General features: G+C 37.7%; 1 protein-coding gene across 2 annotated transcripts; it reads right to left on the reverse strand.

The window, feature by feature from the left end:
• Positions 1–266: 266 nt before the first annotated feature.
• Positions 267–17,543, reverse strand: EEF1E1 (eukaryotic translation elongation factor 1 epsilon 1). Of its 2 annotated transcripts, none has more exons than XM_088062579.1 (4): positions 17,352–17,543; positions 15,145–15,345; positions 7,906–8,001; positions 267–908 (listed from the first exon to the last, which is right to left on the reverse strand). In XM_088062579.1, exons 1-4 carry the CDS (start codon positions 17,526–17,528, stop codon positions 768–770), a joined length of 615 nt encoding a protein of 204 aa, XP_087918705.1. In that variant the 5' UTR covers positions 17,529–17,543; the 3' UTR covers positions 267–767. The 2 variants fall into 2 exon arrangements, with proteins under 2 accessions (XP_087918705.1, XP_005525359.1); XM_005525302.3 differs by having other exon boundaries at positions 17,327–17,482.
• Between the last annotated feature and the right edge of the window lie 216 nt (positions 17,544–17,759).

Here is a 17,759-nt window from a genome sequence, read left to right on the forward strand (position 1 = left end):
CTTGACAGAGCAGCAAATTATCTCAAGTTGAGGGTTTTGGTTGGTTTTGTTGGGGGGGGGGGTGGGGGTGGAAAAAGTGCATTTGCCCTTGTACAAAAAAAATGACACAAGGCACACCCAAAAACTTTAAAAACACTAACTTTGCTAGTCAGTTTTAAAAGAATTGCTTCTAGACTCAGTACACCACAAAATGAAGCAGGAAGTGAACAAACCTTTTAAAATCTTCACTGAAGAAAAGCTACAAAGTTTCACAGCCAAATTAAGACTACAGTTTTAAAATAATTTATTCGGTCACATAAATACTTTGTAACATTTGCATGTTCCCTTTTTTCACATCCTTGGCACACAATATAGCTCTTAACTTGTACAAAACTAGTGTAAACATCCATGGAAAACAAAATGAAAGGAAAGCTGGCTGACATACATAAAAATTCAATAAATAGCAAAAGGAGTGAACAGCTGATGGTAAAGATCATGTAATTTTACTTGAATGTTTACTTTAAAGAATTTAAATTTTTAAAAAAATAGTGAATTAAAACTCCGTTTCCATCTTTCTACCATTTTTGCATTTAATCAGACACACAATAACAATTCTTTAGTTCAAATTCTTGAATGAACAACAGCAATTCAATGCAGTTGTATTACTTGAGGCATTGACAGTTTCAGTTCACATACAGGTTACAAAACAGTATTTGCAGGTTAGTGGCTTTGGACAGTACAACTTCTAAACTCCCACACCTCATTCCAACACGACATTAAGATTTTCCTTAATGAGCATTAGTGTATAATCTGTTCTTGATAAAGATGACATCGGACAGATGCTGTCGGACACCTGGGTAATGCTGAATGTGGTTGAACCAACGAGACACATTAAGGTATTTCTCCTTTTCTTGCACTGTGAGGTCCACCTGCACGGGGAATAAATACAAGGCACCAGTAACACCAGGCACTGTATTATTAGTCATAACATGTGGTAAGGCAAAATAAAAGTGAATCATTTTACAAATGATTTAAACTCAAGTAACTTGTTACAGTCCAGCAGTATTCTATCCTAATTTCATAGTAAAACTCAAACCCATAATATGTATGGAAATTTAATCTACTCAAAGGAACAGACCTGGAGGTGGAATATACAGCTGCATGATAGACAGGGGGAAAAAGCTTGCACAAATTAATGCATCTCTCTATTCATGGGGTCAGCATACAGCACTGTGTGGTGCAGGGGAGAGTTCCACAACCCCTTCCTGTTCATTTAGCAGACAGTCTTGTCTCACAGGCAAAGCGACTATTTCATGTTTCAAGGCGTATTGTAAGTACAGAAGTAAGCTTTCCCCAGGCAATTTCAGACTGGATATAATAATTGGAAGTTGTTTTGTATGACTATTGCTCAAAATGGAATAGTTACTAAGAATCAGCATAACTTAACTGTTCAGATCTGCTAGCTTACATTATTAAGATAGCAATGGCATGATTCAAATTTTAGCAGTAAAACAAACTGGAAGCCTGCCCATACTTCATAAAAATACTTAAAGTACTATCACACAGAATAGCTTCAAGACCAATCAGGGAGAAGTCTCTATCACACTATTGCAACAGCTCCTTGTCACAGGCTATGTGGCTAAGATTAATGCAGAGCTTCAAGCCTATCTTTAATCAGAAGACTGGCTTAGTTAAAGTTATATACAGTTACAGAGCCAAATTCTACCTTTAAAAGTCTTTCAAATTTAGGTCAGCAGCATCTTCAAAGCCTTCCTACAAAGTCTGTTGTTACTTCGGAGTCTTTCAAGCTGCAGAACTATTCCCCATCTTGTATCACCTGTATTACTATTCTTGATTAGTAATTTTATGTCTTCTTACTTCTCTGTTATCAAGTTGGCTTTTTGGTTTAGACCATAATCTCTTTTCTCATATTAACATACTACAACTGAATTACAAATGGGGTAGTTCACAAAAAAGACTGTAATACCCGCATCAGGAACAAAATGTGATCCTCACATCAACTACCCTATCCTAGCTCACCAATACTGAAACCAATCAGTGCAGGATTCACCTCACTTCATTTTCAGTGAGATAATTAACCATCTAATTTAAACTTAATTAAATTTAACTTAAATCTTGACAACGATGGCAGTCAATGAAAAAAGGCACATTTATAGAGGACAGTTTTAACAGATAAATAATGATCTAGATATGCCTAATATTTTTCATGTTTAGATTTCTAAAGCTAATCAAGGTTAATCTCAAAAGCTAAACAGATGGCATATTCCTTACACTTTGTTCTACAGCCACAAGATTTTATGGATGCTGCAGGTTCACTGAAAATTTGGTCTTGGGCACAAGACAGCTAGAAACAGATCTGTTTCAACAAACTTTGGATCACAGAAAGAGCTAAACATACTAATTTACAGGTTCTACTAATTTTACTAATTCAGGCATATGGGTAAAAAGCTGCTCTTTAAACCCACATCTTGTCTTATATTTCACCTTGTGAAACACCACCCTTTTGATTCCAGGAGTTGCCCATCAGATTTGCTGCTTCTCCTTGCTGCTCTCTCACACAGCCCAGCACTTGGCTTAGAACTGGGAAACTTTAAACATTTTGTAGCAGCTAAAAGAATATAAGAATATATACTAGAAGATGGACCAGTGAAAAAATACTGAGGAAGAAGAATTTCAAGGAGTTGCAGAAGGGAATTCCAAACCAGTGGAACATAGCATTTAAGATCAATTAATGGGAAGCTGAAAGCATAGTAACTTGTGGCAGCAATCAAAAAGCAGGGATCTTGCTCCTGAACCCAAGCAGCTGCTCTTCCTAGGGAACGCACCTGCTGAATACAAGCCCAGCACTACAAATATATTTCCTTCTGCAATTTTGTACTGTTACAAACCCTAGTTCAGGCAGTATGAGAAAATCTGTTTTTCTTGCTGCTGGCATGGAAATGTAAACATTGTTCCTGCAGTTGTAGATAAAGATAGCAATACACAGAAAAACAATAAAAAACAGCCACATATTTTTGCTGTTCTAGAAGTATAAGAGAGTTACTGGCAATTAACCAAGTGAATAGTACTAACCAGAACAGCACTAACAAAGGGAGGGGGGGAATCTAGAATTTTAAAAAGCATTACAAATGAAAAGTGGAAGCTATGGAAATATAACACAGTTTCACAAACTGCCTGAGTTTCCACAGGTGCAGTACGTTCAGGACCAAAAAAACCAGCAGTACCATTTAGGGAAAGATGCTTTTGATCACCTGCAGTGTGTTATAATTAATGGTAGCTGGATGCTGATGGTTGATATGAAGCTGGGGGACCATTTACAAGTAACACAGTATGTTAGAAGAACAATGTGTGTGCTCTAAGGCAGCCTAAAACTACTGAAAGTGAAGAAAGGTATTTAAGGAGCAAATACTAAAATACTGAAACTTTAAGTTCCTTGAGTTTACAATAACCTTTTTCAAAGTCTTTAATGACTTTAATGGTTATGGAAAGGCTGAGCTAAATTTTAGATTTTGAAGCAGATACAGTATTTCCTTCCCATAATCTTTTACTGATAATTCTCGAGCTTCACATTTCTCCAATGTAAATAAAAAACCAGAAGTCTTGAACACTAGTCCTCTTTCATTCTGTTAGTGTAGTGAAAAAACATCTGAAGGGCAAAACAGACAGCCATGCTAATAATAAGACCCCTTTCTGTACTCTAGGCACAACAAGCAAGATATTTTTACTTATTTACATAATGTACTCTATCAGTGAAATATATTAAAAAGCACTTTGTGGCATGCTCTACTTTTTACTCAGAACATAACTCTTAGGTTAATTGTTTAGAGATCACTTCCATGGCATTTTTTACAACACTTTGTTAGATGGGTATTTTCTGTTCTTCCTCATTAAATTAGATAATTCCCCCAAGTTAAGAAAGGCTGCTGTTCTGCTGTTAAAATAATTATTTGCTATTAAAGCAATTATTTTAATAGCAAAGAAGGAGACACTTAATTTGACAGACTTTTTTTTTCATGTCATGAAAAAAAATCTTTTTCTTCCACCACAAAGCTCATCGAGGGGCACCAAGGTGGTTATCATACAATGCAATTCTAAGAGTTTCTGAAAGGGCTAAAAATACACAAGCTTTAATTATATTTTATTTCTGTAGCATTGGGGATGCAGGCATAAAGCCCCATTCCCACACCCTGCAGGTCACAGAAAATCTAAAAATACCTGCCTATATATGAACCTCTTCAGCATCAAGAAAAGGATAGATACTATCTGACTTTTTAAACTTAGCCTTTAGATATGGGAGAAAGAGAAAAAACCCACAAGCTGGATGGTGTATTTCATAACATACATGTACTTTCACACAGCTTTGTCTAATTTTCTGCTGTTAAAGGAATAAGCTTAAAGTTACATCTTATCTTTAAGTTAAAGTTGCTTCTTTTGCAATTCAGTTTAAAAACCATTTTTACTGTTACCTCAGTAAGAAAATAAGCAACATAACAGTGAATATTACCAAAAAGCCATGGCAATCTGTTTATTACAGGAAATGTTCTATATGGAAAAAATAACTCCAAAATAAACTACTATTGTAGTCTTACTACATTTCAATATTAGTAGTTCTGACTCAAGGACAACAGCTTAGTTTGTTTTGTACTTGATCATATTCAGTTTGACACCACAATTTTGACAAAATTTTTGAGGCGTCTTCCATTTGCAGATATAAACTTCACCCATAAGTAATCTTCCAGACCTTATTAAAGAAATTTTCAAGTCAGACATATAGAGTTTAGACCAGTTCCTTAGTTCTGACAACATTTTTGAAGTATAAAAGCAGATCAATCATCATATTGATTATTTCTCTTGAGATAAAGCTGGACTTGCGCTGGTCAAAAATATTTAAGACTGAAGACATCTGGAAACATTTAAAAAAAATTTAAAAATTCCCCATATTAGAAAACAAGTTCATTACTACAGGGGGAATTTAATTCTTACCGATTGCTTAAGCTAACCTCAAGCAATGCTTCTAAAATTTATGTTTTCTTTGCAATTTATGCTTTAACCTAGTAGAACTTTACTGTTCATATTTATCCACATATGTATTTCTGGAATTGAGGTGTCTATAAGACAACAATATTAATGTTACATGCACAGAAACGTCAATTATATATGACAATGTAGATCACATTGATTGGAAAGGCAGTATCAAGCATTACACTATTTGGGAATTTGTGACCTATATTATGATGCAGAACAGCATGTACTACACAGTTCCTGCCTTATTACTATGAATGTGTATTTCTAATTAGAAGACCCAAAACACATTCAGTCTGCAAAAGCCCTGAAACACTACCTGTGAATCTGACTCTCACTGATTGAAATAATAATTCTTTTCCCACGCTACGGATTTTTAAACACATTGCACTCTTGTGTTTATTAAGATTACTAGAAGGGACAGGAAGAATGAGAGGCAGGCACACAACCACAGAATTAAGAGTTGCTGCTATTCAGTAAACAAACTGTCAGTTCAAATGGATAAGCCTGGACAGTGAAGAACCAGACTGCAGAACTCCTCCTGGATAATGGGAAGGGCAAAATGAAAGTGGGAGGGGTGGAATGAATACAAAGATGCATGATCTATACTCAGAAAAATACCACAAGATACCACAGGTGAAGAACTGAGGTACGTAAGTGGTTGGTCTTAAAAACTTTTCCAAAGAAATGTGCATCAAAAGGGTTTTAAAGTTTTACTAATTGGCTTGTTCAGGACGATCATGGTATGTCAGTAATATTTACAGTATCCCATCACTAATCTCTGTGTTAGCATGTAGTTTCCAGTCTATCAAAATCAGAGATTAACCTTTAAGGTACTACCAGTAATGTTTTCAGATCAGTTTCTAGACAACTTGATGGACAGCAAGATCTGTGGGTTTGCCCCATGCCCCCCATTTCTACCTCCTTTCTTAAAGCATCCTAGGAAACACATACTGATATTTTGCACAAGGCTTAGCTGAAGCAGTGGTGGATATGACAAACTGCTTCTCTGAACCACATCACATGAGGAGATACAGCAGCTTTCCCTGCCTCCCCCATAAAGCTTAGGGCAGAGCAGCAGCTCTGGACATACTTTCTTCCAATTACAAGAAAAACAAAAATAATTAAAAGACATTAAAAAAATAAAATCAGAAGCTTCTACAGTTCAAGATCCTGCCTCTATATGCCTATCAATTCTGAAACCTTCAAAATACAGGTTTTTAAGTAGGAATTACTTAGTAGCTTCTATATTTTCATATTTATTTAGAATAGTCATCCTGTTGCCCTTTATACCCTTCTGATTCAGAAAATTACCTTTGATGAAATCAAACATTTCAGAAACAGATGCTGTACTATAAACTTGTCCTGAGTAGTGTCTGGATGGTTGCAGGCACCCAGGAGCACCAAGTCATTTGTTTTTACCATCTGTTCTATTTCCCAAAGCAATAACTTGTATCTTTTCATCTTGATTAGGTGGTCTACTCTAGAGCAAACTCTAAATTTAAAATATGCTTGGATTTTCCCCTGCCAAGTTTTTGTTTTTTTTTTTTTTAAAAAAAGTCTCATTTGAACTTGTACTCTTACAGAATATACATTCATATTTTTAGAAAATACTTACAGTCTTTTTTATGTCTGCATATCATATGTGAAAGGTAACCCATTCTGACACTGTAATCAACACATCTATCCTACTGCTAAAGATATTCTACAAGGTAAATATGATTTAATAGAATTAATTCTATGTGACTTACTCTAGCATGTTTTCAAAAACCTGAAATGAAGCTTCCCTCTCCCCTGCTTGACACTCATTTGAACTTTTACTCCTGGACAGTCAAGATACAGATACATAAGATCTCTTTCATTTCTGGTAGAATTTCACTACTTGATTGCCCCTCCCCTCTGCTTCCATTTTGAAATGTAGTATTCTTTTACACTTCTCCCAGAGCTCTGTTTTTAATTGTATAAAAGTAATCATCCACCCAGTTGATTGAATTCAATTCTCAGACACACTTGTACTTGTCAGAGGCATCTTCTTCTAATTATCCTCACTCCCTCCATCAATTTTCTAATACAAAACTGACTGATTTCATCTTTTCCTGAGAATTTAGCAGACCTTTTTATACGAGTCCTTTGGCTTCTTCCCACTCCAGAGAATGACAATGGCTCATTTACAAACACATTCCAGCCACAAAAATGCAAATAGCTTCTACTGCTTTATCTTTAAATTAACACTTGGGGCTCAGAACTCAAGGTGCACCAATTTTTAAGCACTTCATAGTAGCCTGAGCGGACTACAAATAATCTCAACTTCTTCCCCACTCAGAACAAGTTTATTTTTGGGGTGGTTTTTTTTTTCTTTTCCTCCTAAGCACCAGCTCCCCAAGTTATTTTCATATTATGTACCTTATCAAGTCTTATCACTTGAAACACAAATGACAATTTGTTATGGCTCAAACTTTTTTACATGCATTAAGGAGCTTAATTTACACATGCATTTGTATTTCTCTAATGCTAAAGAAGTCAGTACTTTCATTTCTGACACATCATTTATCTATTTCCCCATGTACTTCTGTGACTGTAGTTCTGTAGTTCAGTCGTGTTTCATACTCAAACAGGCAAGAGTTCTCAATCCTAGAAACACAGGGATAGGTATCAATCATCCTTGCTACATTTTGCAGAGGAAACTAAAGCATTCTGACACCACAGGTCTTTTGACAGATCCATAGCTAAATATTAAAGAATAAAATGAAAATTTAAAACTAAGTTTTATCTTCATCTGTTCTGCTCCATTCAGTAGGTCAGCTTCTACAACAATATAATGCCCTTTAGATAAGTAACAATTATGATAGTTCTACATATAAAAATGATGCAAATAATGCTTACCATGATATGATGCAATCCATAGTACATCAAAATGTCTGCTAAGGTAAAAATGTTTCCTGCAAGGTAGACTTTATCTTCAAGGTGCATGTTAAGATCCTAAAAAGGAAAAGGTCATTATACTGTTGTAGTATTGACTTTGGGAAGCAATATATTAAAGGAGCTATTAAAAATAATACAAATCTCCTCTGGAGACCACACATATGAAATAAACACCAGTATCAAATTATCCCAATTCAGCAAACAAAACAAACAATACAAGAAGAAAAAATTCTAGAAAATAAATGAGAAGATAACAAAATAAAGTATCATTATTTGACAATGAGAATTAGGTAAAATTTAAATGCTGGTCTCTAAACAAAGTGCTTTATATGTAGCAAAATTTTTGTAAATGCAAATGCAATTTATTTTAAGCTGGCTTCACAGAAATACTTTCAAGTCTGCCTTTTCTTGGCTTCAAATTACTGAAACTCAAAAATTAGGTAGTTGTGCACTTATTATGACTGCAAATTCAAATGTTTAACATTTGATTAATAGAAAATACAGTCCTATGATAAAAGGACAGCATACTGTTCTTCCAGCAGCAGCTATACCTGTCCTCCAGGACTCCTTACAGCTGGTCAGGAAGGTTCTGGAACTCCAAATGTCTAAGAACTATGGAAGCACACAGGAATAGTGGGGTGGGAGACAAGGTGTTTCAAGCTTGATGCTGGTAACCTGATACCCATCAGCTGCTATCACTTGGCACCTGCTTTTATTAATGTTGAAATTACTGCTAGCAATTCTTTATGACTGATACTGCCAATTCAGCTGCTGTCCAAGTTGCCAAGAAGAGAGAATTTCAGCATTTTAAGATCATCTCTCAGTTGTTCCAGATCAGAGGCTATGAGGGTGGGTAGTCCATTCAGGTTCTTATGTCAAGTGAGTACTAACAGGAAGACTCCTTTTTATGGCTTTCTGCATGCAACCATTCTCTGCCAGAAAACAAGAGGCTGACAGGCTCAGTGCTGTTCAGGTTTATCAGTTCTGAGGACAAAGGAATCACACATCAGCTCTACCTCTTTATCTGTCCTTCCTTTTCTCCAAATCTTACCTACTTGTCATCCGCTTTATGCATCTTTCTGCCCCCTACTTTTCTCTAAATAAATGTAACAATAAAATTACCTACTTTAACCTGGACCCCAGCATAAGCCAGCTTTAGTTATACAGTATTATTTTTACACATCTACAAAAACAGTTCCCCAGCTTTTCCTTGGATTTGGAAACTCCCCTTATCTGAAGGAAAAAAAAGAAGCACACAGTATCTTCTTAAGCCACTCCCTCCCCTTGCCCTAGAAACAGAGGTAAACAGCTTAAATGTAACTAACACTTTCAAAAATTTTAACTTTTCAGTCTCAATTATAGCATGTTCCATTTTCAGACAACATTTTATTGCAAAAAGAAGTCTTGGGCAAGGAGTAGGGGGTTAATACTTAGTGAACAATTAAAAATTATATTTGGCCTTAAGCATGTCGCACTTTTTGTAGTTACATAATTTAATGATATAGGGATTTCCTGTAATGCATATACTGAAAATAAACCAAGACCAAAACACAAAACTAGAATATTGAGCCTTTAGGACATCTAACCTTGCATTTGCCTTTGACAAGCTCAACTATGTTAAACTACCTTACTGTTCTTCGATAATCTCTTTATGACAGGACTCCTGTACCCTCTGTAATATTTGAACATCCCCATGCCTGCTTTGATTTCTTTTATTAGAGCAAATCAGGGAAACATATTAACCCCTGCATAGTCAAAATTCTGTAAGGTCAAGTGTCCCTGGCTATGTAGCTCCTTTTCTTTAGACTGGTTTACTGCTTTGTTCATCTTAGTTACTAATCAAATTACCTTAAACATGTAACTACAGTTCTGTGGAATCTCCTACATGCAACACAAAGGCAAATCCAATGTTAAGAAAACTGCAGGAAGAAAAAACCCCAAACCTAAAGATCTGCTTACTAGAAAAAAAATCCCACAAATTTGTCTGTTTTGAAACAAATTCTCTGACCAGCACTTTTCATTTCAATTAACCAGAAATTCCACATGCATGATAATGAAAATTAACACCACTGAAATTATATCTTCTCCCCCTCCTCCCCCTTAGCATAGGCTATAGAATCAGGATTTTGTAAAGTAAAAAGCTAATTGTCTCTGAAGGTACCATCACGACATTTATTTTTCTGCCTGAAAATCTTGGATTTCCACATCAAAGAAATTACAGCATGCTAATTCAGTGTTTTGTATTGTAAGTGTACACTCAAAATACTCAACAATAAAAAAAATCCTAAAACTTTAAAGGCAAGGTAAGCCATTACAGCGTGAACAATTACTTATTCTGGTTCATCAAATTTTATGAAGTCAGTTAACTGAGCAAATTAAACTTGACAAAAATGGTTTAGTCTTGTATAAATTAGCATTAGTTTACAATTCTGGTTTTGAATATGTACTTTCCTCTCCTAAAATATAAACAGATACTCTGATTTAATTCTGCAAGTCACGTTAATTCAGAAATATCATACTTTTTTCATGTGCATTAGACACATTTAGTTAATCTTGCCTCATGGGTTATGCTTCCCATGGATGATTATACTACTGGCTAATAGCCAAATGTGCTAAAATTCCTGAAAGTCAAGTTTGCTTAAATGACCACAGTATTAAAGTGAAATAGTGTTCTTGTCCTGGAGAGATTAATGAAAACATGAATGTAAAACTACAGAATTTCTATCACATGCAGGAAATTCAGGTCTGCTGGCTGTCATCTTTGTTACATTTGTCTTTCATGTACTGAATGCCACTACTTAAACGAATTCCATATATATAAAAACAGGATTAAAAAACTAAGATAGTCCTGGAAGTTGCTTGTAACTATATAAACTTACTGTTGCATTCCCTCGGGAAACTCCTCAAATTTCAGACAGGTACTCAAGGCATAGCTGCATTACAATGCATTAACATACACTGAGCAACTGCAGCAATTCAAACACCATTTTTGGGTAGGAGGGGGAGAAAAGCAAGAGGAAGAATAATTGTTGCATTATTTACGGACTAACAATAGATTTCCATTTGCTTGTTCTATGGGAAAAAAAAAAAATCCAATTTACAGCCTCTATCTAGCAACAGCTCAACACATCCCTTTCAGAGCACACTTCTGAGCACCCCCCAGCACTGCTTTCTGTCTGTTCAATATGCAATCCAATGGCCCCTAATCCATTTAATCTGCTCAAACTGCTGAATCCCTGCCAGTCACTGCCAGTTGTGACAGTGACTCTGATAAGGAACAGTTGCTTCTTACAACTCAGGAGCTTCCAATGCACATAATCATACTCTGATTTTGTTGTGGGTATTTTGCCCACAACACCCTACTCGTATATGTGCTTCCCTTACACACAGAAGCACGTCCTGTCCTTTCAGTCAGCAAGATTCTTGAGGTCATTTATGCCCCAAATGCTTTTATATCTCACGAACCACGCAAAGACAAAAAGCTGAGCACTCCCAAATGCTTCAGGAAAGATCCTGACAACGCAGAACCCAAGAAAGGGTTTCTGCAGCCACATCCAAGAAAAGCAGAACTACATTTTTGGTACACAGACATATTTTTAATTCTCATGCAAGACTCTTCTCTCTAACTGACAAACTGTGAGCTAAACATGGTCTGGAACAATATTATATTATTAAATTAATTGATAAATGCTGCAATAATAAAAATTCAATCTTTAAACCTGTAAGTGTGCAAAAATATCCTGGTGCTAATGAAAGAGGTAAAGAAGTGAACACAAAATTGAAGTTTGAAGTGTTTGCTGGACAGGCTTGCCAAAGCAGGAACACATCCCATTCAGGACTCTCAAAAAACAGTTTGCAGACCTGTGGATTAATGGCATGAACAGAGCATGGATTAACCTGCTTTTGTACCTGTGGAAACTAATTTTTCAAGCAAGCATATTAAATAGAAATTACAGCTCTCTTATTCAGATTTTTAATTGGATTTCATGATTACATCCAGGCAGCACAGGAGACTGTGATAAAGCTAATTGAAATAATGGAACATTGTTCTGTATGAGACACTGAAAGTATTACACAAAGATTCTTAGTTATCATTATCCTTCAGTGACCAGAGGCTTCCACATTTATGTGGATGCTTTTATGTGAATTTAAAAAGCTATGAGATATTTGCCAGAGGTTTCTGAAAATGGGGTGTGAGGGGGCAAGAACCCTCAGGTTTAAAATACCTAAAACTGATAAAGCAAAGATATTAAAATCTCCTGAACAGAATTCACTAACACCTAAGTAGACAATTGATGGCACAGAGGTTCTCAGTTCCTTCCCTGAGGAGCAGAAAAACCACTAGTTATCCTGCATGACAACTCAAAAATTTTCAGGTTTTTTTTCTTTTTTTCTCCTATGCATCTTAATTTACGACTAACTAAAACTGCAATGAAACAAGAGATTATACTCTTTTATCCTATAGAAAAGAAAGTTAATATAATGCATTGGGTATTATGCTATCACTGCTACTGACGTTCATCATTCCTATGGATCTGCTGAGGAATAGATTTGGAGCAAAAATACTGCTCCCTTTTATTTTGTCAAGAAAAGAAGCACAAATCAAAGTTAGACAAAACCCAACAAGCCCTTTATTGGCCCATTCTGAACATTGTGGCATTTGCTCTGGATGAATATAAAAACCCTGGTTGAGATTTTCTGTTTCACCATTATTTTCCTGCCAAGTAACAGCTTTAGGCAACACGTTAGTAAGAACAATTTAACAACCCATTTTTGTAAAGCAAACAGAAAATGCTTCCTGTTCAAATTAACAAACATGAAACCAGTTATTTACTGACATTTTGTAGAACCACATCAGTTGAGGGTTAAATACAGGCAGCCTAAAGTTTATATCAGAAGTGACTGAACTGTTTTGGCACAGCTTATTATAAATTGTGGCTCTAGGCTGCAACCGTCCCAAGACTGCCATTGTGTATTCCAGACACGTTGTAAAACTACAGTCTCAGACTTCCCTCCCTATTTTTTTCTTTTTTTTTTTTTTCACCCATACTCCCTTTTGGCACAGTACAGTTTAATGGTAGGCTGGCCCTCTTCTGATTAATCATGGTGGCAAGAGAACAAATTACAAAAAAAAAAGCCCTTAATTGCTATATTATGAAATTATTAGTGCTGAAACAATTCCACAGCAGCCTTGTGTTAAAACAAATTCTGGTTATTCAACACCTGCTTAAAAAAAATCACAGGAAAACTTTTAAATGCACTTAAAGGCAGAGATTCTCTCTGAAGTAGCACCAATATTTTCTCAGTAAGGAAATTTTGCTTTGCTTGGAAACACTTGATTTATCTACACATTTGTATTTCATATTGTCTTTTCTACACAATGACTAAGGCCAAAGCTGAAAAGAGATCCCAGCTTCAGCAGGAAACTACAATATCTCTGCATCTGGTTTTAATGCTCCAATGCAGTTCTGCAAATACTCACATGTATGGGCTGACATTGGAGGTATTGTCACTAAAACCATCCTGAGCAGACAAATTTTGTTATAACAAGACAGAAAACTTGCTTTCAGTTTTTAAAGGAACAGAAATGCAAGAAAGGTAAATGGAAGCTAGTTATTTGTTCTCATATGGTATTCCCAGTTTTGGAGAACAAAAGGCATCACAAGTTTCAAGTTTGTTTGAAGAATGACTGAAACTGTGTGACACTTGTCATAAAAGTTTAGACAACAGGTACCTCCAAGGGCCACCTTGTCTTACCACACCTAAAACTGAAGTTAAACCCTGATTAGTCAGTGCTTCCTTCAATCAAGTTCTAAAAATCCTGAAGGGTAGAGTTTTCATGCTGCATCTGTAGAGTAACCATGACTGTGAAGGTTTAGATAGCATTTGCACATAGAAAGTAAGAGCAGAGATATGTTACCGAAAAAGAAGCAGTGTAAACAAACTCGTGATTAAACAATGGAAGATATTCCCCAGATACAATGAAACCAAGATAACTCAGATTATTTGGGGTTCAAGTGAGTGAAATGGTTTGTCAGGATTTTCACCAAGTTAATAGGCAATGCAGGCATGGTAGGCCTCAAGATCAAGAGGGCTGTCAGCTTGAAGAGTAACAAAGTTTTGTTTTGAATAATTTTAAGATGCATTCTTTGATTTTAAGTAATAGTGTGTCAATACCGCTTCAGTCTATCTTTTGTTTCTGCACACCTTGCCAGACCCAGAAGTATTAGGACCCTGCCAGCTTCAAGTAGTCAACCTTGCAGCTCACAAATTTCTAAACTCAGACTTACTGGCAGCACTGATCAATGTAACTTTCCATCTAAAACTTATTTTTAAAACTAGAAAAAATAAACACTTTAAAAATTGATTGAATTTCACTGCTCTTTTATATACACTTTGTAAACAGTGCAAAGCAAGTTTTCTCTTCAAGTTGTTCCCACAAGACTGCAAAAATACTTTTTACCAGTTGCAAGGAGTAAGGAAAATAAGCAAGTTTTGCTATCTGCTCTTTGTCATCTGGCTGCTCAAACAACAAGGGGAACCCTTGAGATTCTCTTTTCTGCTTCCACCTGTTTAAGACGAAGTAAGCTTCAGACTACAAGAAAAGTTTAATAACAGCAAACCAAGGACTTCACACAAAGTAGCTCAATGTGAAGGACAGTTTTGTAGAGGTTCCTTTATAATTTCACTTTTCACACACAATTCTGTCCAGTACTTCCTTTCAGCATCAACACCATTTACTACAGCATCAAGCATGGCTTCTATCTCATAACTGCCATATCAGTAAGAATAGCTCTTAAAACAATCAGAGAAGTATTATCCTGGAATACAATACCAACTTGCGTATAAACAAAGGTTTATGAAGATAGTAAGAAACTGGCACCTCACACAGGCAGCTGAACAGTCTCTAAAACTGTGTGGAACACCCTTCATAATTTACAGCCACTAAGTACTTCTAGAGCTCTGCTTCATAGATTTTACAGTTTTAGCTGTTTTCCTGTTTCAGGCTGCTGGGATATTTTTGCCAATAAAAGTGAAAAGCAGCAAAAGGAATAAAAGCCAATACTTAGTGATACTGTCAAGCCCATAGCATTTGTTAAATTTTATTAATTGAATGATCATACACACGTTAGCACTGTAACCTTCTTCAAGGTCTAGTCACTCCAAAATTCAGTGGCAAGGTAATTAAGTGCTCCTTACCTTCAGAATTGTCCTAGTATCTTCCTTACTGGAGCCTCCATTTACTCGGGTCACTCTGTATTCCAGCCACTGCTGCACCACAGCCTTCTCCTCGGCAGTGCTTCCCAGCAGTTGGTCTTTCCTAGCCTGCCTGACCAGGTGGGCAGCGATGGTCATCAACCCCGTCAGCCCAGGGCCATTGTTGGTTTGGAGAACAGGAACCTGGAAGTGGAAATGAAAGTGTAAGACTAAACAAATAATTAAAGAAAGCAGTCTCTCTCTATGAATGGCTATTGGTTTTTTATGTTCCCTCAAAAGGACTTTTGAAGCAATAGATCAGAACTTAGAAGAGTTCTAAAGGTGGCCATCAAAACCAAGTCTGTGTTCACTTTTGCTGTTTTACTTTCAATTCTTACAAAAGAACATGAACAAATCAAGACACCTTTAGCTCCAATTAAGCAAACTCTTACAATGTTAGGCAGAAATAACACTGCTTGTTCTAACACTGGCAGAAATCTTATTAACTGACTTCTAACTCATTTCCAAATTCAGGACTCTGACTTAAGACTGTGAAGTCAGTAGCACTCAACTTCTCTCTGAGCAAGCAGGCTGCAGCAACCACACCTCCTGAAAAGCTTATTCCTATGTTCTGTATTCCTGTGTATTCCAAAATGCCCTGATCAGCAGTCAGGAGCTCACTGATACCAGCAGGACAACCCAGCACACCTCCAGCTTTAGCCACGATGTCTTTGTCAGTGACAGCAGCATGTGTTCAGCTGTGGGGAAGGAAACTGAACCACCACATCAAAAAATGAAGCAAATGAACTGAAACTCACTGCAATGGGCTGAAGCCCATTCAGGCATTTATGACATAAAATGAAAGAAATTGATTAAAATGCAACACTCTTTCTTTTAAAGTAAAGTTTATTTGACCACACAGAGCAGTTTGTTTATGTTCAGATTTATTTAATCTAAGGTGCAAACTAAAGCACGATATTATTTTTGTACTTACATCAAGAGTCTTTCACTACTATTGAGTTTTTTTCCACTGAGCATCCAGCCAGAAAAAGTACACACAGACCTAGTTACTTGAATTTTTCAGCCTTATGCTTTATGGTAATAGCACTAAAATACCAGCTGGGCTGTAAAATAATTAAGGCAGCTTTTGCAACTGAAGAACACATCTAGATATTCAGGACTCTAATCATAAACAGTCAATTAAAAAACCCCAAAGCGTAAGGCAACTGCAGAGCTTAATTTCTCAACCAACCTTCTCCAGGAGGGAGGATCAAAGGGCTCACAAATTTATGACGCTCCCTGCTCTACATTGCATTTTTCAGTCTTCAGGTGCCTCTTAAACCATGGATTCTAATGTTTCCATACAAACTTTGAAACATTAAGACATCTAGAATCATAGAAACATCAAAGTTGGAAAGGACCTTTAAGATCATCCAGTCCAGTATCCACCCAGCACTGCCACTGCAAATCCCTAAACCACTAAATCATCAGCCAGTGCCACATCCAGACGTCTTGTAAGCATCTCCAGAAATGGATACTCCACCACCTCCCTGGGCAACCTATTCCAATGCCTGAGCACCACAAGAGGGAAAATTTTTTTCTAATATCTAATCTGGATCTCCTTCGTCTCATCTTAGGTCATTTCCTCTGGTCCTCTCACTGCAGGCACAGTAGATGGACCAGCTCCCACCCCACTACAACCTGCCAAGTAAGAGTACTTTAAAAGAGTAAAATATTTAAGAGCAACACCTCTTCCTATTATTAAAACAGCACCTTCTTTTTTCCCATATAATTTAATCAAGATAGCACAGATATAACTCGCAGTCGTAGGGTAAAAAAAGTGGTGAAAGAACAAGTATAAGCCAAGCCGAAATCCCTTCCATGACATATCATGATCCTTCCCACAAGCAGAGGGAAGGCGTTTCCAGAACCTACAGGTTAGCAGGCAGCGAGGCCCTACAACATCCACAACATATGGGAAGGGGCTGGAGGGAGCACAGATAAGATCCCGCACAAAAAGACGTCGACTGGCATATACGGGACCGCAGCCACCCTCACACCGGTGTCTGGGGGCAACTGCCAGGGAGACGAGAAGGGAAGCAGCCACTGGGGAAAGGAGACCAAAAGACTCCCGCCCTCCCACGCGCGCCGCCACCCGCTCCAGGCCCCTCCTCGCTCCCTTCACCTTCCGCTCCCCCTGGACGCCGTACTTGTTCCCGCCCGGCAGCCCCAGCAGCCGCTCCAGCAGCTCCAGCTCCTCCGCGCCCCTCACCGCTACCGCCATCTTGCGCGGCGGGACACGCGGGACGGGGAAGGAGGGCGGCAACAACCGCTGGCCCCATTGGTGGACAGCGCCACGGCACCGCCGAAAGAAGCGCCACTGCCATTGGCCCGAGAGGAACAGCCAGCCAATCAGCAGCCAAGGGGGGCTTCGCGCTCAGCCGTTCGGGAGGAGGGAAGAGCAGAGGGGTCACGAAGAGCGCATGCGCAGTTTTCCCGACACGTCCCCTGCCGCAGGACGGGCCAGGCACGCGCGCGCCAAGCCGCGCCTTCGGGGCGTGGCCTCGAGGGAGGGGGCGGGGCCTCCCTTTTCCCCACCCTCGGCGGGGCAGGGGCGG

Source organism: Pseudopodoces humilis, chromosome 1, assembly GCF_049639895.1.
Source record: "Pseudopodoces humilis isolate 2021_Gansu_Grassland_sample_001 chromosome 1, ASM4963989v1, whole genome shotgun sequence".
Classification (NCBI taxonomy): domain Eukaryota; kingdom Metazoa; phylum Chordata; class Aves; order Passeriformes; family Paridae; genus Pseudopodoces; species Pseudopodoces humilis.